Here is a 23,792-nt window from a genome sequence, read left to right as displayed (position 1 = left end):
AGCTCTGTGCCGCAGCACCATGGCAGTAAATGAATACTACAACGCTGATTTTCAGTAGGGACCAAAGGTCACGGGTTTTCGCGGACCGGCAGCGACATGTTCTGACGTAGTGTTTGCATACTCTATGGGTATAAATAACAAATATAATACAAACACTACGTCCTTATAACTTAACAATAATATATAAATAAAAATCTTATTTTTCAGGAATTAAAGGTTTTGTTGATATAAATTGCAAATCGGTGAAGCAGCGTTACAGCAGGAGCTCGACTTCACTTTCGGTGGGCCGAGTTCGTATCCTAGCACGCATCTCTAACTTTTCTAAACGCACATACGTTTTGAGTAATTAAAAATATCACTTGCTTCGACGGTGAAGGAAAACATCGTGAGGGAAACTGCATGCCTGAAAGTTCTACATATTGTTCTCAAAGGTATGTGAAGTCCACCAATCCTCACTGGGCCAGCGTGGTGGACTACGGCCTTAAACCTTTCTCGTTGTAGGAGGACCCGTGCCCTGTAGTGAGCCGTCAATGGGTCGACATGATGATGATGATGATGAATTGCAAATCATATTAAAAAAAAAAAACTCGCGAAAACGCTCGCCTGATGTCATGTCATGGCCGCACTCGTGACGTCATAGGCAAATGAGATCTTTATTAAGTTCTTGTTCCATAGCTAATGATAATTGATTTTGGTATTGATGTCAAAAAATATAACAACAATTACTAGAAATCACAAAATACTTGATATACACCGAAGTTCAAGCCGTACTAATTTTAGGTATATAGACGTGACGTCAGGATTTAGAATTCGGCGTTTCACCGGTTATGGCGGATCGCTAGAGGCTAGATTTTGCAGTTTTATTATATATATATAGAGCGGTTCTTTACTGTCATCATGCCCATTGGTAGATTTTACATGCCTTTGCAAATATTATGGAGCATTCCAGAAATGCAGACATGTTTTTTGTTAAAGCAAGTGATTTTTAACTGCTTAAGATAAGTTAGGTAAGTAGACCTGAGCATCGAACTCGGTCCCCTCTGTATGTCAGTCTAACCCACTGGGCTAGTCGAAAGGACGTACGAAGACGACTCCTTCTAAGTGTCTGCTCTAATCGGATAACACACTGCCTTTTTAGATCTGGATTTATTAAGTTTCGTGAAAAACGGTAATTTGGAGGCTCGCCCGAAGTCCACCGCTGCGGTCTGTGGATCCGTAACGGGTACGTTTAATTAATATGATCGATGGACGAAACACGAGCGCGTTCTATGAATCCTAATGTTCCCCGATGTACCGCTACGCAAATTTAAATTCTAACTTTGCTTCGGTCTGTCAGTGAAAATGTTGGAGTACTCGCCGTCGGTCCACCAATTAGATTTAGCTCCAAAATGAGCGTTTCAACCCGTTTAAAGTTTAACAAAATTTCGCTCAATGCTCGCAAAGTTTGTTTTACCCTCTTCGTGACTTTAATGTTTGGTATTCAAGAAGGCAGCTGGAATGATTTGGTGTTTGTTCCTTGTTTATTCAGGTTTGTGTGCTTGAGTTTAAATATGTGAAGTGTGGTATGTACCAACATATATATTTCGCTTGAAACAATTATAAAAGAAACCGGCTGGGTTGTTAACCTTAACTTAGCAGGAAGGTTTAAAAACTGCATTATGAATATTTTCAGTTTCTATTATTTTAATAAAGTAGTTACTTAGGTGTTTTATGTGTTTCATAATACTAATAATAATATAAACAATTCCTTATGTCATGTAATATTTTGTAGTTTAGTTTTTTGTGATGGATGGATGGTTTTTGGAGATAAAAATGTTACTTGTTAGGCAATACTGTACCTAAAGTAGTTATTTGGCGTCAGAGCTCAGAATATTTATTACCAAGCAAGCGGAGAGTTCTTATGTTGAAAAATATTCAAAAATTATTCTTTATTCAAGGGTTATTCCAGAATCCAGAACGCTGCAAGGGATTCTTGAAAGTCGTGCAAGTAATTTTGCAGCTGCGCGAAACAATTTTTATAATATCGCTAAAGAAAGGGAAACGAAAGTAAAACAATTTAAGGAATTAGCGTTTAATTATAATATTAAAGCGTAAATATAAAATAAAAAGAGGCCTGCTCCTCTCATATAGGAGAGTGGTTTTGGAGCACCCCCCTGCCGATTGGAAGGCTTTAAAGATTATCATCACATGTGAGCTATGATAACCGGGACCTAGCAAGAGGGTTCTTGCCTCGGGAGAGCACGGGCACCACCAATTTTCTACCTCCAATCTGTTACTGAGAATGTGAAGTTACTGCAATGAGCATAAATTTATTTTCTGGATGTATTTTTTTTGTTCCCACTTACAAAAACCTTAAAAAGGCTTTATTAAATATATAGAAACCATCTGTGAAAATTGATCTAAACGATGGTGATAAAAGCATCAAAAATTCTTTACGTGGAGGATTAGCCGATAAACAGACAAGTGGAAAGCATCTTTGTTTACTATAATAAAGAAGAGATGTTTCAAAGTAGCAAATAGGGTAAACATTTTATTTATCCTCACAAGTGGGATGGTGATAAAAATTTGAAAGTGATGCTAGATTACGATTTGCAAGCAACAAACTTCAAAAGTGTGGAAGCACTGACCTCTATTATTAGCTTAGGTATTAGGCATGATGACAGTAACAAAGAATCGCTAAAATATTGTATTTATCTAAGGATATATGATTGGTATTATTTTCAATACATAAAACTGCCAATTCTCACGATTCGCTATGATAGGTGGAACGCCGACTTTGAAACGTCTATATAAACATAATTTTGTGCCGCTTGAACTTCGAACATCTCTGGTTATATCAAGTATTTTGTGATTTCAAACCATCAGTTGCTAAGTTTTTTGTATCAATACCAAAATCAATAATCTTTAGCTACAGAATAAACCCCTAATTTGCCTATTACGTCACGAATACGGCTATACACGCGGCGAGCGTTTTGGCGGGAAACATAAAAAAAAATATTTGCAATTTATATAAACAAAACCTTTAATTTCTGTAAAAATAGGATATTTCCGGATAAAGAAGATACTTTCGTACATAATAGGGCAGTTTTTCAAAGTTACTAATCATGCCAGTTTGTGTAAGGCTATCAAGATGGTTATTTTTATTGCTATTTTGTCTCGATAGATGGCGCTACATGTATATATTATGTATCAGCTACATAATAATATCTTAGGTACATATACCTCCGTGATACTTTCTTCTTGAGAACGGCTAGCAACTTAAACATCTATTTTTAATTAAATTTAATATAATATTAGATAAGTATTAAAACATTCTATTCGGTAAATATGTATCTATATTAGATAGATACGTAGATGAGTTCTACACTTTAGTTAGTATCTACCTATCAACAATGTGTTAATTGAATAAATAAATAGCACTCACTACCACTTAAGGTAGTCATTTACCTAACGTAGATTACCTACCCATATTATTTAAATAACTACTGAGAATGTACCTACTTTTCACTTTCGCGAACTTTCAAAAAAGTGAGACTTAATTTTATGTCACGGTGAAACAACTATCCTTGAATTTTAATGCATTGATAAATATCTGTTAAATATTTATGGTTAGGTACGACTTTTTTGGTGTCGTAGGCGCAAGGCTGTGTTGTTAATTAATTAAAATCTTAGTAAGAAACGAGGTTTGATTGGAAATTAATAAAGCAAAATAAATGCAGTAGGTAATTATGGGTAGTAAGCAGGCATCAATCAGGATCTTAAATAAATAATAAATATACTACGACAATGCACACAGCCCCAAAGTAAGCGTAGCTTGTGTTATGGGTACTAAGATGACTGTTGAATATTTTTATGAATAATATACATAAATACTTATAATATACAGATAAACACCCAGACACTGAAAAACATTAATGTTCGTCACACAAACATTTTTACAGTTGTGTGAATCGAACCCACGGCCTTGGACTCAGAAAGCAGGATCGCTGCCCACTGCTCCACTCGGCCGTCAAATCAATCATAATTCAATTAAGTTATTTTATGTAGGTAAGTATTTGCTAAATTTAGTTCGGTTAATCTACAGCCTCTGTGTACCCAGCGCATAGTTCATGACTATAATTAAGTCGATTAGAATAGAAAGCGCATTGTTTGCCGAGGTTCCGCATTTTCTAATGTTATTCAGCAATGGGGCTTGCTAGCTGTGTAGGTATTATCATGATTGACGTTTGAGTAAACAATGCCAAACTTAGCATAACAATTAGTGATGGTCACATATTCAGGGGACTTACTTAAATCGATTCAAGCAGTAATCCGTTACGTAGTAATTGTACGTTGTGTTGCAGAATAGCGATCCTTATTTTGAGGACGACAAGGTATGTCGAAAAAACTGCCATTCTAACTGCTTTACTGCTGCCATGACAGTACCTCAGTCCCCCCTTTAACTTCGTTAATATGAAATAAATGTATAGCAGTGTTATAATTGATATGAGGGTGGACAATACGATAAGTAGAGCTTAATAAATAAAACAGTATATTTAGAGTTTTCAAAAAACTTTGCAATTTAAAATATTCTTTTAGAAATGTTGAATTGTTCTATTTACAATTGATCCTTTTGAGAATAATGAAAATAAATAATCCTAAATGATTATGATATTTGCCACTAGCTGGCGTATAAGTCAAGAAGTGTGGGGTATATGACATATACTTATGACCAATCCAAATAATTAGTTTTAAATAGCGGAAACTACACAGACGTCTGACGGAAGTAACGCTTACGAAAAAAAGATCTGAGTTACTCCCTAGTCGCCCCTAAAGATGGTTTACTTCAAAATATATATAAGTAGGCATTATGAAAAAAAGCATGATTTATTTGATGAGAAATAGGCTTGCCAACTTTACTAATAATCTTATTTATGCAATATTATATACTAAATATTATAAATGAGAAAGTTTGGATTGATGGATGATTGTTAACCAATCACGGCAGAATGGCTGATCTTAGTACAGGGAAAGATTATATTGTGTGTGTGTGTGTGTGCTCATATCCTACTAGGGTAAAATGAGACCCTATTACTAAGACTCCGCTATCCTTCCTTCTGCCTGTCTGTCTGCCCGTTTGTCACCAGGCTGTATCTCAAGAACAATGAAAGTTAGATTTTTCATAACATTACAAATTTAACAAACAATAGTTAAAATTTTCACTGATGATGCAATATTTCTGTTGCCGCTATAACAACAAATACTAAAAAACAGAATAAATCAAATACAGTAAAAATTTTTAAATTTCATAAATTTAAAATGCATATAAAATTTTCGGAACTGACTGGCTTTTAACCTGCGACTCTCTGGCAATCACCGCCTGAGCGCTTTGACCACTAAGTTACGGCTCTCCAAATGCCGATGCCGAAATTAGTATGTGCATCAGTCTTAGAGGGACTGTAGCGTTAACTAACTTAATAGCGATCCATTGATATTTTTTTCGGGACGTATATCTCGGTATTTAGCTGCCGCCCGAAATTCGACATTGCTGCGCGTTTAGCACTACCCAAGGGGCACGTGTAGGGTGAATCTCTAGAAGGATGATATGGTAAATCCTACGGACGCGCGCAGCAGGCCCCCCGGATCGGCCAAAAGAGCAATGTCGCAGCATAGGACTTGGAAAGACAGGAATATCTCAATCAAGACAAAAATGCGTCTGGTCCGCGCATTTATTTTTCCTATATTTACGTATGCAGCTTAGACATGGACCATTAAAGCAGCTGATAGACAACGTATAGACGCTTTTGAGATGGGGCACTGGAGGAGAATGCTGCGAATGCCGTGGACGGCACACAGGACCAAAGCATCGACAGCTTAAAATTACAAGAAGGCTATCCACCACCTGTCTTAAGAGGATTCTCGAGTACTTCGTTCACCTTGCCAGAAGAGATGGAGACAATCTTGAAAAGATAGTGGTCACTGGCAAAGTGGAAGGAAAGAGACCTCGAATACGTAGCCCGATTCGTTGGTCGGATCAAATCCGCACTGCTCTCGACACCAAAGTGCATATTGCTTAAACGTTGCTAAAAGTTGAGTCAAATGACACAAAAACGTCCAAAAGGTTGTAAGTGGAAGGGGTCACGACCCTCAGCATTGAGGAACTCGACGTAGAGAGAGATATCTCGGTATGCGTATTGAGGTCGGCAAGCGTTAATTGATTGGTTTGTGTTTCAGTAGGGGCAGTTAAATGGGAAGCGCCTGCACCCTACGACCCGGTGTGGCTTGCCAGTGTCCAAACTCACGCCCCGGTCCCATCTGTAAACGAGACTCGGTTTTGGGGCTGGGTAAACAATTATGATGTGCAGTTTAGGCTGTTTACAAGGTAAATGATGCAAACCTATTGCTTAGACACTTTCAGTTCATTGTATGACCTAAGAAAATCCATAAATATTATAATTGCGAAAGTATGTGCGTTTGTTTATTTATTATTTGTTTTTATTTTTGGTTACCTATATACCGATCTTGATTTAATTTGCTGGCATCCTGGAGACTGTAAAGAACGTAGTAGGTACGCTTTTTACTCGGAAACAACAATTGTTTCCGCGGGATTTAAAAACCGAAGCAATCGCGAGCTGAGCCACGGCCAACTTCAGTGTAATCAATGCAGTTTGGAACATTTATTGGACGATAAACATAGCGTAACATTTTAAAACTTCGCAATTTTCTTGTCTTTACAGATTATTACAAATTGTATTATGAAAATGAAGCTTAAATTGCTATACTCTGCGAAAAGCAGGAGAATCTGCATGGTATAATTTATAATTTCTTCACTTCGGTACATTACCCTCTACGTATGTTTCTTTCCGAAACCGGAGCGTCCTCAGGAGATGCTGACTTGACTTTACCATCAATATTCACCACAGAGGTTCTCCTGCTTTTCGCGAAGTATAGCAAATTTAGCTTAATATTCATAATTTATCATGGTTTATCGCAAAGATGCTAGCTTCTATCCAATATAGCAAATTGCATAGACTTGTCTTGTTATATTTTTTACTTACCTCTTGACTGAAATTTCACTGGTAGTAACAGGTAAGTGATGATGCGGTCTAAGATCGGAACAGAAAGTATCTAGATACTTAGATGATACTTAACGTTGAAAGCCACTGCCGAAGCTGGGATCTAGACAAAGCAACGCCTGCTTCTATTCATTATATAAAAACTTTTCCATTTTTGTTTCCAGACGCAATCCGTATGAATTTCAACTTCTAACAGCGAACAATTCATCAATGCTGCGCGAATCCAACTTCAACTTTAATAACAAGGTGAAAGTTCTGGCGCACGGCTGGCTAAATCACGGCGACGGTCCTATGCCGGAATCCATTAAAGAAGGTATCCGTACTCTTTATGAAAATAAGCCATTTTTATTCTTCATTTCTTTCTGCTTTCAGATTTTCTCGTTTCAATTTTGCGATTTTTTAATAAATATTTTAACTATGAGCCGAGATTATTGGAAGATGACGTGATAGAGTTGATATCGTCTATCATTAAACTGATTGATTGGCAACCTGTCCAGAGTAATCCAAATACACACATATAGTATAAAAATAAATAAATAAATAACCATAACGAAGGTCGGGTTGATCAGTCAGAAACCTGTTGTTCTGTCCAAACAAGCAAACAGCCACAAAATATCATATCAGAAATTATGGTTTTCCTGATAAATATACTAGTTAATCTTATCTTTGTTTTGTCACACATCACACATTCATAGTGACTTTTGTTTTTAAAATATTCAGTTCAGAAATAGTTCAGTTACTACACTGGTGATAGAATACAAACAACGAGATTAGTATTAGTTCTTTTTACCTCTCCATGCCAACTTAAGTTATTATAATTTTTTTAAATCAATAAATAATTCAGGTCGCGTGTTGATAAAGTTTCACTAATTAATCAAATCTTTTTAAATACAAAATTTATTTTCGTTGGTAGAAAACCTAAGAAACACTGCGCCATTTGGGTTGATGCGATTTGGCGACCTCTTCGACACAGTGCTCACCACTGTGGTTTATTAGTTCCAGTTTCGACGATCCCTGACGAAAAAAATTTAGGAATTTATAATTTCTAATTTATCTCATCAAAGACGTGCTAAGCGAATTAGCGTTCCGGTACGATCCGATCGAATTTATAGGGTCTAATATAACGCAACGAACATGGTCTCAGATGGTTGCTGGCTAACCTAGCCTCTATTTGGCATCTAAATTCTAGAATCTAGATCTGCAATCAACCATCGTTACCACCAACGCGTGTGAAATCGTGGTGCTTTTTGTTTATATAAAAAACTGCACGTTGCATATCCTGTGCTAAGGATGTGGATGATAATTATTTTAATGCAGACGAAATAAATTGACGTAATGAATTTGTTCCCAAAGGGACTTTAATGCGAATAAACTTAAATTATTGAACATTTCGCGCGAATTGAATGCACTGTTCAAACCGGAGCTGTTTCAGGAAGCAGACTTAAGCGACGGAAGGTCGCAAAGTGCTGTTGGTTGGCTTTTAAATCTTTAATATAAATTGCTTCTCGTCGTAACGAGCTTTTGAACTACGTCTTATATAATTTACAGCAAAGTAGAAGTTAAGGAAGTGTAATTTTGTTTTATTGAAAATATTTTACAATCGTTAACTAGCGATGAAAAAAAAGAACATTTTCTGTTACAATTGATGAAAAAATAGTTCCAGTAGGTACATTTTCTGTTAGTATTAAAACATTTCTGGTTTCAGTAGAAATCAAATTGACTGTAAATGTAAACCCACTTAAAAGTCTAGCGTCAAATATAAATACAAAACCGTATAAAAATGCAAAACAAACATAAGTAATAAAATAATAAAAATATCCTCAAAAAAGGATTTGGATTCGAATAAGCTGAACGAGTTTAAAGAGGAATTCGAAGAGCTCGTAATGTGAACTGAATGCATTATTCTGTTGAAAACGGAGATGTTTTAGGCAAAAGAACTAACCGCCGGAAGGTCGCACAACGTTGTCGGTCGGCTTTTATCTTTTATGTAAATTGCTTCTGGTAATGACGATCTTTTGAAATACCGTTTATTCAATTTATTGCTAAATGAAAGTTTGAGGAAGTTTAATTTTATCGAGCAATTTGTATCTAATTGGCTTAATTAATTCGCTTTTGTTTTTGCTTTTTCTCTGTTTATGAAAATTAAATATACTTTATCGGCGATTATAATTATTATTTTCACTACGTAATCATTTTTATTCATGGCAATCTTTATTTTCAGCATACCTGAATGTGAGTGATCTAAACATCATCGTGGTAGATTGGGGCACCGCGGCCAATGTAAACTACATATTGGCTAGTTACAACGTGGCTTTAGTTGGAAGGATGCTCACAGAATTCCTTAACTTCCTGATAAGCGAAGGCGTATCTATGGATAATGTGCATCTCATAGGGCATAGTTTAGGAGCTCACGTTGTGGGTATAGCGGGTGCTTATGTTAAAGAAGGACCTATAGATACTATTACAGGTAAAATAATTTTATTAAGTCTTGTTTTCACCCATGACTGAATCCCAATCCAGTATTTTTTTTCTGACGGAATAAATATATTTAATTATTTGTTCAACTGTAGATACAACACTTTAATTGAAATTAAAAAAAAAAATGTGTAATGAGCGGTGATAGCGCAGTGGAAAGGGGTTCGACCTCACTTTCGGGGAGCCGAGTTCGAATCCCAGCACGCACCTAAACTTTTCGAACCTTTGAAAAGTACTAGATTAAGCCAATAATCACTTTAAGACTAATAAAAAGTCCTACAATCATTTCAGCTACGGTTTTAGCTACAGTGGTTTCATTGGCAAAGCACACAGGCTGCGATTACTAAATCACTATTTAGGATCCTGCCCATTACGAAATTTGTAGCATTTTAAGTTTAAATATTTAAAACCCTTCTCTAAAAATAAGAATCTAAATTAAATCGTATATTTCTCTCTGAAACTACCCATTTATATTATGTTTGCAATAAAGAATTACTTATAGTATACAGTTCTAACTGCCGCTTTTAATTATTTTTCAGGGTTAGATCCAGCTTTACCCCTGTTCACACTGGGAAATAAGGACGCGCGTCTTGATAAACACGACGCGCGACACGTCGAAGTGATACACACGTGCGGAGGCTACCTAGGATTTGCGGCGCCTCTGGGCCACATTGACTTTTACCCGAATGGCGGCACTCGCCAGCCTGGGTGCGGCATCGATTATAGAGGTATAGTTACTTTTTTTTTAAATTCCACTACAAGTTAACGCGTGCTCGTCCGCGCGTGCTCGTGCGCGTCCATCACTTGTTTCCATAGTCTGAAAAACTTGAAAAAGATTTACAAAGGTCCCCAACCGCCATGTCAGAGACATCGGCAATACTTTGAAACGAAACTAAAAAACTCATGACTTATCTGGTGGTAAGTTATGATGTAGTTTAAGATGGTAACTGCTAACTGGTTAGGGGTATAGGTTTATATAAATGCCATGGGTTAGGAGCATGTTATATAACTCTCGTACGGCATTCGATTTTCAAGAGACTCCTTAAAAAACATTTTATGCCACCCTAATTAGCTTTTTTTTTTTGCTTCTGAGTCACTTTTCTTCGTGTTGTAGACTTGTACTTTGTATGATATAAATTGATATTTATTTTTAATTTTTAATTTGGTAACTGCTCTGCTCCTGTGTTCAACCTAATCCTTAAGTTTGTGTTTTTTTTCCCTTTCCTTTGGTGGGTTGCCTGGCAGAGATCGCTTTTTAGCGATAAAGGCCACCCATTGTACCTGTGTTTTATTGTGTTGTTTTTGTTTATAATTTAATTTCTGTTAGGTGTACAAAAAAGTGTATTTTCATTTCATCGTACAGGAACGCAAATCGATTGGCTGCACGTCATTGTTTGTAGAGTTAAGAGAGGTAACTAGCCATGGTTGAAGACATTATATACCACAGACAGTTCAGAAATGATATATTTCCAAATTGCTTCCGCTAAGGATCGACCCTGAGATCTCACACTTACTATATAACAGCGTTTCAGTATTCCTTAGCAGGCACCTACTGCCATGGTGCAGTACCATAGCAGTAGGTGCCTGCTAAGGAATACTGAACACGGAGCTGAGGAGTTGACTGGTGATTGACCGCAATGACGCTTTCATTATTTTACAAAGTGGCACACTGGGTCCCTCAAACTGAGGCGTAAAAGCTTCATGTGCCTGAAACTACAAAAGTAACTACGCCCCTAGAAGAACTACGCCCATAGGACCAGAACATGTTATTGCAGCAAATCTTAGCATGGCTGTAGTACTTTCCCAGGCGAGCACTTTGATTAAAAGCTAATATTTTATGAGTATCTTATATTCTTTACAGGCTTATGTGCCCATAATAGGGCCCACATGTTCTTTGCGGAGTCGATAATATCTGACGTGCCTTTCACTGCCGTCCGCTGCAAGGATTACGATGAGCTTTACTATCAGAGGTCCTGTAAAGGCACAGGAGAGAAGCTGATTATGGGCGGCTTTGATATACATTATGGGTAATTGTTAAACAAGTTCTTTGACACTTTGGATCAGTTATAAATGGCCGAGCATATCACACGTTCCATCAAAAATATGCCCCTGTTAACACAGCTCAAAGTATAAAATTGTATAGTGTGGAAATAAAAAAAAAAAATCAAAAGCAGAGGTTTGTTTTTAGTAAGCACGAGCTGATTGGTTTGATATTCAAACAATTTTCAACTTTAGGCTTTGTTCTTAGAGATTTGAACTGATATTACTATAATGAATAATAATCCTAAATTTTATTAATTTATTAACGTCCCACTTATAGGCACGTATTATTATCTCGTCTCTAATAGGGAGAGGGTTGTAGAGCATCGACACACCACGCTTTTCCAGTTACTAGGAATGTAATCAGAAATATTCAGTAGGGAACAATTCTTGTGTGTGTAGGATACATATTTTACTATAAACACTTTGACACACTGTATATAAAATATAAATCTTAAAGCTAAGTAGGTACTGGTCCAACAGTACGTGTCTCCTTTGAAAAAGCACATAAATGGGATATTGCTGGGTTGAGTATACGAGATACAATGATAATAAGATCTAAGGTTCATACTTATCTTCGAATTCTGGCACTCATCTAATAGGTAAATGAACTTCCATATAAAGACTATACATACCTTCTTTAATAAAAGGATATTATTATAAATCGAGTAAATAAAAAAAATATGGTGAGCTAATGAGATACTTTAATACATAACCAAAAGTAATAAACTACGTTTGCGAAAAATCTACTAAACGGGGAATAGGAAAACTGATTAAGCGAATTGTACACCAAGTGACCAACTTTAAGATCCGAAGCCATAAAAAAAATTTTAGTAACCCAATACAGTAATTACGATACCTTTTAATATACATTTAAATTAGCATTTTTAAATATTACCGTTTCATAAATAAAATAATCACCTACTAAATTGATAGCTAATAAATTAACTTACAAACTTTACTATTGTATTAACAGAAGAATACGTTACAAACGATCAATTCTGTTTAACAACGAGGCCAAATCCATTGCGAACATAGTACATAAAGAACTTTCCTTTAAAGCAAGAACAATAGCTATTTAAATCTTTGACACGAATGTAAGATGGCCATCGTTTCCCTATTTTCACGGATTCACGGATAAGAAAAAATATAGTGTCTGTTAGTAAGACGTCTGTCATCATCATCATCATAGTCCTATAACAGTCCACTGCTGGCCTCTCCCAACGGGAGGGTTTGGTTTGGTTTGGATTGGTGATCGCAGTAGATGGCAGTGGCTGCACAGAGGACGCCGCTGCCCGTGTCCGTTATACTCCCTTAGTCGACTCGCACGATACCCGCGGGAACAACAACTGTGACAATTGTATACTGATCTGCCGTCACCACACGGCAAGACGTCTGTATATAAAAGAAATCATACTAAGTGTATGATCCATCCAAGGCCAGTTGGAAAGGGGTACTTCGCTGATGAGGTATTACAGTATCCATAATAATAAAAGCCATCACTTTTGTTTTCTTGTGGAAATTTAATTGGTTTAAGTATTGTTCATAATTCGTTGGTGCAATCAGACGTTTACTATCATAACAGTTTTTAATTTAAGATATAAAATTGTGACAAAGGTAGACATGTCAATCGCGAAAACGTTACGTGGTAAATCAATTTGTCCATTTCCATATCTGCTTAATTAGCAATTCTTTAAATAAAATCTACCTATAATACAAAGAGTAATCAATACCTGTTAACGCTAAAATATAATTTATATTTAGAATTATTATTAATAAATGTATGTTTAAATTTTCGCAAATGAGCAAAATTACTATTGAACTGGACCCATCACTGTTACATTATCTATGACAAAATAATTTTAAAGGCACTGTCATTTTACTCCAGCTAATTTATAATCGCATTATAAGCTTAATAGACAGGGGTAAAAGTACCTATAGTTATTTTAGTCTTTCTCTTGTGAAAATGGAAATTGTGAGAAACTAGCACTAGATATATTAAGACCTCTTTTTAGTTGTTTAACATTGAATTGGCATAAATATTTTTAAAAATCCTTACAGAAAATTTAATGGTACTTGTATAAGTATCGTTTTAAAAAGTAAAAATGTGAACAAGACATTTATTTTAATTTGTGCCTTTACATATAGGTACTTTAAATTAGATACATATGTATATTCTTACACACTGCGCACCGCGATTGGTTGCCTGGAAAATAGCACTTTAAGTGAAAAGGCCTTTGTTAAACAACATTTAATAGACTTTTAAATTGTATTGTACGCAAAAACTATGTAGAATAGTTTTTGTGGACAATAAAGATTTCTTGATTTTGATTAGTAATGTGGTCACCCTGTATAAAAGTCTATTGTTTCGTTTCAGGAAAGACGGAATTTACTACCTAAAGACCAACGCGGAGAAACCTTACGCCTTGGGCGACATAGCTCCGTGAGCCGTTATATTGCGGATTTTGTTAACTTATATAAAACACAAAAGGTGAAACACAAAGGTGTGGAACAAGCTCCCGGCATCTGTGTCCTGTAGCATATAACTTGAGCATATTACCCTCATAGTGTAAAAGCATAATAAACATTTTGCAGCCTAACAGACTTAAACCTAAACCTTATCAATAGCCTATAATAGTCCTTTGTTGGACTAGAGATCTGCCCATAATCACCATCGCCGCGCAGATCATTGGGTTGTGATCGCAGTGTATGGAAGTAGAAGTAGTAATATTCCTTAAGACGCCTCGTGTGACACCCGTGATCTTCCCACGGGTGTCACACGAGGCGTCTTCCCACGGGTGTCACGTGGTGTCAACAGACTATATTCTAGTAGCCTTCATCACTCGGCAGCAATCTCATCATTACTTTTTTATTATTGACGTTAAGTAGTTAGGGGTATTTATTTAATATTTATATAATTGCCATAACCTTAACAGGTTATCACTTACCACAAGGTCAATTTGCAGAGAAAGCTTGTAATGGAATGAAAGTTGAATCCAACCTAAAAAAGCGGTCATGTGTGATTTGGACTTACATACGAAGGGTTTTGTATCAAGATATAACTTGGTGGGCCAGTCCGAATAGCACACTTCCGTTTTTATTACAGCTCGTTACAACGGCAATAGAAACATACTCCGTGAAAATTTTAACGCTCTACCTATTACGGCTCATGAGCTACAGCCCGCTGGCAAATAGACGGATAGACGTACGCAGCGGAAGCTTGGTAATAGGGTCCCGTGGGCATCCTGCAGGTACGGAGCCCTACAAAGGTAAAAGTACTAAAAATCTGCTCTGCACGCGCGTTACCATGTAGTTTTAAAAGTGACGGGTTACCTTCAGCGTTATTTATTGCCAACTTCGCCTATAAATAATTTTTCGGAAACATTATTAATGGTAAAAAGTTACCCGCGAGGCTAGCTTGAGGCGCAGGAAATGGGCTTTCAAGCCAATTGTTTATTAAAGCAACCTGTTTCAGGTTAATTCATCGCTGGTTTATTAATCCCCCAGAATCATTAAATAGTAGGTACGTACTAACAGCGTTGGGTAAAAAAATCACATTTGCAAAAAATCTGGTAGGTAGTAATTGTATAAAATAAGAATGAAAAATGATTGAATGATACCAATATTTAAGCTGTAATTTTGTAAATATATTACCTTGAATTGATATAATATTTATTTTCATATCATAACAGCAACCACAATATTATGAGGTCGCTGTTACCAGGTATATTATTGGAAATGTAATATTTACTCTTAATTAAAAAAAAACGATTTTCAGACGCCATAGCTGTTTGTTTTTAGTGACCCTACAACCTTTGAATCTACCGAGAAAACGCGTCATTCTTGATGCTTCTTCCGAGCAGTTGTTTTTTCCTAACATCAATTTAACATTAATTAATACATTTTATCTTGTAAGAGATGAAAGCGTAGCCGGCTGCTTCGCAACCTTGTCATAAATATATTCAGTAAAGAAATCTCACTTTAATAAACTTTTTGTGTACTGTATTAAAATATAGGTTGGTATTTGGTAGGTCCTATATAGCTTTGGGACTCATATTATAAAAACGTATAATCCACCCCTCTAATGACTTTTGTACCTTTCGAACACATGGTATTCTAACAAATATACAAAATTTTACCACGCATTTCTCCTAGAATTTTCTATGAGATTGGTGCCAGCAAAGCCTTCGAATATAAAACTTAATCGAAACCCCGACCTCAAAGAAAATTGTAAATTCCTAATTTGTCTCGTACGTATTCGTTCGTTTTAGTGGTAAGTAAATATACAGGTAGTATATAAATAAAAATATTGTTACATAATTTTGTATTCATTTCTTTATGAAGCCTTTTTAAAATTACCTTTTTATGATGAGCCTACTTATTCAGCTTGTCTCATTCTTACATATAACATTCCTCTTGTTTAGTCGCCCTCTCCTACTACATTCCTTATCCATCTCCAGTCTAATATTTAAGTATATTTTTTGTACTAAAGTCCTTCGATTATAAAAAAAATATTAAGGAATTTTTGACTTCGTTGGTATAAATATAGCGACAGTTTAGCTAAACATGGAATACAGTATAGACTTGAGAAGAAGTGTTAGTGGAACATAATATGAAAAAGTGGCAGAAGTAGAGAGGGTGTACTTAGTCAAATTGTATAACCCGCGCCATAAATGAATCGAAATATAAAATATTAAAAAAGCTAATGCGATTTTTGTTTGGTTGAACGCGCTTATTTCAGGAAATACGGGTTAAAACAATATTTTTAAGTTTGATAACGCTACGATATGCTTTATGGGGCCGACTGCTTCTAAAATCTCTCACTAAAAATTCTCAGTAGACCCTGAGAGATTTTACTTCGTCCAGGTAGACTAAGATAAGATGGAATACATTCAGCATCAGTAGGGTGTTCTCATACGCCTCCCTTGTTTCTGGTCCCTCCGAAGGTTGATGGAAACGTGGTTGCCAATCACTCTTGAGTTGGTTGGCGTGCTGTTAGGAGCACCTTTCAAATGTAAGAGCATGAAAAAAAACTGAGTTCCTACTACATATTTTATGTCGTTTCGTTTATGTGTAAGGCCCATTCCGTTTAGGAATAAGGTAATAAAACTATAGTATGTATAGAAAAAAAGAAGTAAGTAGGTATAATTTATTAAATTACGGGTATAATAAACAACATTGTTTCCAAAGTGTTCAAAGCCAAGTAAATTAAGCCTTCACGTCGGCAACTGTGTAGAATTTGTATTCCACAGGGTTGTTCGCGAGGATGCGGTGGGATTTTAACCGGTAACATATTGATATAGGAGTAGGTACCTAGAGATTTTGTAACTCAAACAGTTATATTTCATTTTAGAACGTAAACGTTGGTGTTTCGCTTTTCACCGTTTGAGCCGTTTGTGGCTCAGGATTTATTGAACCGATTTAATGTCTCCTTATTACTGACTTCTTTATAATGTATATGTCAAGCTAAAAAAGTCTCAGTATTCTTAGGCCGGTACCTACTGCCATGTTTCTGCAAAACAGAGCTGAGGGGGTGACTCATTGAACATAATGACACAACGCACTTTTTATTTATTGCTTTTTTTTTGTCCTTTTTTCATATTTATTAGTATGTTGTTGTTTGAATTGATTGCGGTCTTTAAAGCTAATTCTTATTACTATGTGTTAAATGATGAATAAAACTATTAGGGTCGTATCTCCTAAATTTTAATGTCACTTACAGTTAAACATGCGACTTTATCTGTCTGTGGATCTCGTTTTGGAGACAAGCTGTTACATTCAGACAAACATTTTAAATTAAAAAAAAAATGTTATCATTTCCGCAGAGAAGTCTATTCTTTTTATGTGATAATTACCCATATTATATCATAGTACTATGTTTATATTAAGCATTTAGTTAAAACGAATAAAGAGCTGTTATTATGACATTAAATAGAGGATTACATTTTATTTATTTGATGAACTATAGCCGAAAAAGAATACGTATAAACTAATAACAGACACCTTGTAAGAGCAAGATAATAATGATTTTACAGTGTTCTTAAGTTTGTCTAGAGATTTTGGCTATAGTCTGCCTATTGAGAGTGCATTCCACCTTAGTAGCTCGCACAGTGAATGAAAGCTTAGCAGAACTTTGCCTTGAGGTAAGGGAAATTCAATTTCGCGTGCACGGATTGGAAATATGGATCCGTGCAAGTGAATACATACTTCCTATATCCCCACAACAGTGTTGGTCGGCCTCTAACGAGGTGGAAAAATGACGACAAACGAGTCGCTGGGAGCCGATGAAAATTGGAACTACAAAAGACATATGCCCAACAGAGGAAGTCACTCGGTCGATGACGATAATGATGATCAGATCAAAATTATAATAAAATAATAATAAAAAAGCCATTTATTCTACTACCATAATTATAATTTTTTGTTAAGATTAATATTAATGTTAGTATTACATATTGTCATTATATAACATTATTTATTAATTTATTTATTCCATCATTTCAATTCACAGCTTATTTATAAACATTATACGCAAATACAATACTTAAAAGAATGTACTAACTTATAGCATCTACACTAACAAATTTAAATTACTTAGATCAAAATTACCATAAAAAAAATTATGAGAAATTGATAACCTCCTTGCACGGAAAACCAAGAACGTGGTGCTTTGCCACGGGTTCGGTAAAGAGCTCCGAAGCCTCGGCAAGCTCGGTTTTAAAAGTAGTAGTAAAGTTTTAAGCGGTGATAGCCTAGTGGGAAAGGCTGTGGCTTTCCTTTCGTGGAGACTGAATTCGATCCCCGTCACGCACCACTGACTTTTCGGAGATGTGCGTTTTTTTAATTTAAGCAATTAAAATCGCTTGATTTAACGTTGATGAAAAACATCGTGATGACACCTGCATGCCTGAGAGTTCTCCATAATGTTCTCAACGGCATGTGAAGTATACCAATCCGCACTTGGCCAGCGTGTTAGACTATGGCCTAAACCTTTCTTGCTCTGATAGGAGACCCGTGTCGGTAGTGGGTCGGTGATGACATCTTGGAGACATATTTGACATCTTGGAGATGTCTCTTAAAAAGTTCAAAGTTTGTATTAAACGTAAGCTTATAGAAAAGTCCTCTTATAGTATAAAGGACTACGTAATCGATAAAAAAGCTTGGGTGTAAATTATTGCTCTAACCAGGTTGCTCTTCTATTAAATGACATTGTGAGATGGTGATAACAACAAAAAAAAAACACCCGGCCTAGTTTGTTGTGGGCTTCTTCTTAGACCAGGACGCGTTCGGAACCCTCGTAGCTTTAGTTTCTAAGTTTACGAATGTGGTTATCGCCATCATCTCACTACCGGGTAATTTTTATGTACGCATCAAAAGTGCCACGGGGTCTACTTGAATAAAGATATTTTTGACTTTGAAATGGGTCGATGATGATGATGATGATTTTTGAGAGACAGAGCTCGTCCGGGGAAGTATAACCGCCTTTCAATTTCTGACGCTAAGCCAGGATTCCTGTGTTCCGGTCTGAAGGGGAATTGTTACCGGTGTGTTTACAAGCACACCTACGCCTCAGGTTGATGGACACAGGACACTTTTTAGGGTGTGTTCCTCGCATGCCCTGCGAAATGTTGGTCAGTTTATGGTTTTCCTCTTAGAATTGTTACAATAAAAAAATCAAGGCGGCCTGCTAGGCTTTTTGAATGAGCTCCGATGTCTGGAGTAGCAAGCTTAGCCGGGAATAGTTTGACATACTGCGAGCGAAGTGGAGAAAACGGCCCAGAGAATAAGAACCATATTCCACTTTTTAGAGGTCCATTGAATAAATGGGTGGCCGCGTGAATAAATACACCGGTGAAATAATATAAAACCGTAGTGCAATGTGCATGAGCGGCATACAGAGACATAAAAATTCATCGCCACATTAAACAGCGTTTTACGAACAATGTATGTTCGATTTAGGAGTCTATGCCGAAATTGTACTAAATATGTGTGACATGAAAATTTATTGTCAGTAATATAAGATTTCGTGTGTGTTCAAATGTTATGTGAGTTCTCATAATAAGAGTTCTAATATTTTCTCGATCTCCCTGGTGCAGTGGTGATCGTTGTCGATCGTGATCGTCTTGTAAGTGGGATGTCCCGGGTTTGAGCTCCGGCACAGGTAATTTGAAAATTATTAATGTATTAATATTCTCTGGTCTGATCTGAAGGCACGCTTCAGCCCAGGCTGCAACCCAACAAAGACGTGCCACCAAGCAATTAAGCGTTCCAGAACAATGTCATGTAGAAACCGATTAGGAGTATGGCTTTAATACTCCCAAGAGGTTTTTCAGTTACCATCTTAGACTCATCTCTTACCATCAGATAAAAATGAATGAATTAATGAATAAATGAATATACTTGTGTTGCACACCACAAAAAGTACATAGAACAAAAATAAAAGTACAAAAAAACAACGTATAAAATTTGGCGGCCTTATCGCTACATAGCGATTTCTTCCAGGCAACCAATGCCGAAGATAAAAAACAGTTACAGAAAAAAGTTAGGTGGTGCACATATACATATACCCATAAAATACATATTTCATTAAATTTCAAATTCAAATTCATTTATTTCAAGTAGGCCTACTTTATAAGCACTTTTGAAACGTCAAGTATGTATGTTTGTGTGACTCTACCACCGGTTCGGAAAGAAGATTCTACCGAGAAGAGCCGGCAAGAAACTCAGTAGTTGCTCTTTTCCAACATCAACATTTACAATCATTTTGCTATCTTGCGGGAGATGAGAGCGAGGCTGGCTGCTTCCATTCTACCTTGTCATTGAGGAATTCATCAAATGTATATTAACCTCGCTGTACTAGATGCGTTTTTACACATTTTTTAAATGTATGCATTGGTAGGTCAAGAATTTCCTTAGGAATCATGTTGTAAAAGCGTATACTCAACCCCACAAAGGAGTTCTGCACCTTTCGCAGACGATATGCAGATATCACTAATTTATGACCGTTTCTGGTAAGTCGATTGTTAATTTCAGCTTTTGATTTATAAAGAGTAATATTTTGCCTCACAAAGACTATATTATTATAAATGTATTGCGAAGCTACTGTAAGAATACCTATTTGTTTAAATTTTTCACGAAGCGATTCGCGTGATCCAAGTTTATATATTGATCGTACGGCTCTTTTCTGTAGTATAAATATACTTTCAATATCTGCAGCTTTTCCCCACAGCAAGATCCCATAGGACATAATACTGTGAAAGTATGCGAAATAAACAAGCCTAGCTGTTTCAACATCGGTAAGCTGTCTAATCTTCCTGATTGCATATGCAGCTGAGCTGAGTTTACTCGCTAGGCTTTCTATATGGGTACCCCACTGTAGCTTACAATCTAAGGTCACTCCTAGAAAAACAGTGAAGTTTTCTATTTTAAGTGTTTCTCCATTTATTATGATGTTTTTATCAATTTTTTTTACGTTAGGCAAAACAAATTGCAAACACTTGGTTTTTTTTGCATTTAAAAGTAAGTTATTAACAGTAAACCAGTCTGACACATGTGTCAAAGCACGGTTTACGTCGTCAAAATTATCTTTGTTTCTATCAGTCTTAAAAATGAGAGATGTATCATCTGCGAACAGTACAATCTCACAAGTGCCCCTGACATGGTGTGGCAGATCATTTATATACACCAAAAACAATAAGGGACCCAAAATTGAGCCTTGTGGGACACCCATTAAGGCAGATGATCCCTTAGACTTTATGTATTTTACGCATACCCTTTGAATTCTATCACTTAGATAAGAGGCAATTAAATTGAGTGCAACGTTTTTGATGCCATAGTGGCTTAGTTTTAATAACAACGTTTTGTGTTCAACGCAATCGAATGCTTTGGACAGATCACAGAAAACACCAATGGCATTCTGCGAACGTTCCCAGGCATCGTAAATATGCTTTATAAGTCTTGCGCCTGCATCCGTTGTACTACGACTTTTAGTGAAGCCGTACTGCTCCGGATGAAGTAAGTTATTTACATTAAAATGTTTTAAAAGTTGATAAAGTATAATTTTTTTAAAGACCTTACTAAGAGTTGGCAAGATTAAAATAGGCCTGTAATTGTTAAGGTCAATTTTATGACCGGATTTAAAAAGGGGTATTAATTTACTACATTTCATTAGGTTCGGAAAAATACCCATATCAACACATTCATTAAAAATTACGGCTAGATAAGGGGCAATAACGTCAATAATGTTAGAAATGACCATCACCGACATACCCCACAGATCACCGGTTTTTTTCAACTTTAATAACCTGAAATTCTTTACAATATCTATTGCAGATATATGTTTAAAATTAAATAAAACTTTGCACTCTTTAACATTATCTCTCAATATACGCTGAGCTGCTATTGGTGAAGAGCTTAGAGAATCTGTTAACAAAATGGGAACATTCTGAAAGAAGTTTTCGAAAGTATTAGCAACCTCCCTGTCAGACGTCACTTTATTGTTATCAACAATAAGTTCAAAATCCACATCACGAGATTTAGTTTTTCTTGACTCGTAATTAACTATTTTCCAGGTTGTTTGTATTTTGTTATCAGATTTCATTATACTATATTTAATGTGTAGCGATTTCGCATTAGTGCAAACATTCTTAATTATTTTAGAGTATTTTTTTACGTGTTCTACGAAAGTTGGAGTATGATTAAATTGTTTTTCATCATACAACTTATACAACTTCTCCCTACTTTTATATATACCTACAGTAGCCCAGTCACTAAATTTTAATTTATTACTGACATTGATGTGCTTAAAATTGAATACTCTATTAAATTCGTTGTTTATAGTATTAAATAGTGCACTGTAAAGACTGTCCGGATGAAAATGTTCGCACGCAATACCAGGGATTTTCGCAGAAATTTCACAATTGAATCGCATTAATTTAGTCTTAGTTATTAGCCTACACTTTATAATTTGTCTGCTTTTATTGATAGTATTTAAAATAGTAATATGTTGACCACAATGATCTGACCTTAAATTATTAATTATTCTTTTATCTAAAATGTCACAATTGAAAAAAATATTATCTAAGCAGGATGCTGAAGTTGCAGTTACTTTAGTAGGTTCACTAAAAGTGTGACACAAATTAAAACATTTAAATAAGTTAAGCAATCTAGCAGTTGTTGCATTTTCCAGTAAAATGTCGTTGAAATCGCCACATATAATTACTTTTTTAGTAGAATATTTGTAAACTGAATACAGACTTGGCGAATATTTGTAACTGGTGCAAATCTTACGGTCTTGCCGTAAATCCTGTTAAGTCACAAGTAATCGTCATAGGTAATCGCAATTTGCTGACTAAAATTAATAACCTTCCAGCTGTTTTCTTTGATGGGGTTGCTTTGCCATACTGCAATACGGTCAGAAACCTTGGGCTGACGATTGACAGTTCCTTTTCTTGGGGACCTCATGTATCTGAGGTAGGGCAGAAAATTTGTGCCACTATTGGCTATTTTAGGCGGTGGAAGAATCTTCTTCCAATTAAAACTAAGATCGCTCTTGCCAATTCTATTTTGTTACCTGTCATTGACTATGGTGATGCATGTTATCTTGACTTATCACAGGATCTCATTAATAAGCTCGATAGGCTGCAGAACCTTTGCATCCGCTTTATCTTTGGCTTGCGAAAGTTCGACCGCATATCTCAGTTCCGCGCTGAACTAAAGTGGTTGTCGGTCGGCCAGCGGAGAGAGATGCACGCCTTGTCTCTGTTGTATCGTATCCTGTTTCTTCCTCAGACTCCGCCATATTTAAAAGAACGTTTTACGTTTTTTGATAATAACAGGCTACATTCCTGCACCGACAGCAAACTACAGGTTCCGTACAGTTGCACGAAATATTATAGTAATTCTTTTACAGTTAATTGTGTCAGACTCTGGAATTCCCTACCTGATGACATACGTCAGGCAAAATCCTTGCCTCTTTTTAAAAGCCGTTTGAAAAACTATTTTTTATGTATGTAGCGTTATAGTATGTAGTTTATTATATTTATATGTATGAACACTATATATTATATATAATAATTATATGTTTAGTATTAGAATTTATACCATGTATGTAGTTTAGTTTGCAATATTTTTATGTAGGTAGAAATTTTTATTGCCGCACCAACCCGTTCTTTCCAAAAACTACTATCGCCAAAGGTTGTCTGGGAGAGATCGCTTTAGCGA

General features: G+C 36.0%; 1 protein-coding gene across 1 annotated transcript; it reads left to right on the top strand.

Annotated features, from left to right (window-relative positions):
- Window positions 1-1,456: 1,456 nt before the first annotated feature.
- LOC120628868 (pancreatic lipase-related protein 2-like) lies at window positions 1,457-14,227 on the top strand. The gene is made up of 7 exons (XM_039897522.1): window positions 1,457-1,528; window positions 6,214-6,361; window positions 7,220-7,368; window positions 9,277-9,522; window positions 10,070-10,258; window positions 11,392-11,557; window positions 13,948-14,227. The coding sequence occupies exons 1-7, from the start codon at window positions 1,498-1,500 to the stop codon at window positions 14,015-14,017; spliced, it is 999 nt and encodes a 332-aa protein (XP_039753456.1). The 5' UTR covers window positions 1,457-1,497; the 3' UTR covers window positions 14,018-14,227.
- Window positions 14,228-23,792: the final 9,565 nt, after the last annotated feature.

This window comes from Pararge aegeria, chromosome 2 (genome assembly GCF_905163445.1).
Source record: "Pararge aegeria chromosome 2, ilParAegt1.1, whole genome shotgun sequence".
NCBI lineage: Eukaryota > Metazoa > Arthropoda > Insecta > Lepidoptera > Nymphalidae > Pararge > Pararge aegeria.
Note: the sequence above shows the minus strand (reverse complement) of the source record. Positions and strands in the feature narration are given on the sequence as shown.

Coding starts and splice junctions, on each gene's coding strand:
- LOC120628868 (XM_039897522.1), top strand. CDS start 1,498: ATGATTTGGTGTTTGTTCCTTGTTTATTCAG. Junction 6,362..7,219: donor CAGTTTAGGCTGTTTACAAG/GTAAATGATGCA, acceptor TTTTGTTTCCAG/ACGCAATCCGTATGAATTTC. Junction 11,558..13,947: donor GGCTTTGATATACATTATGG/GTAATTGTTAAA, acceptor GTTTCGTTTCAG/GAAAGACGGAATTTACTACC.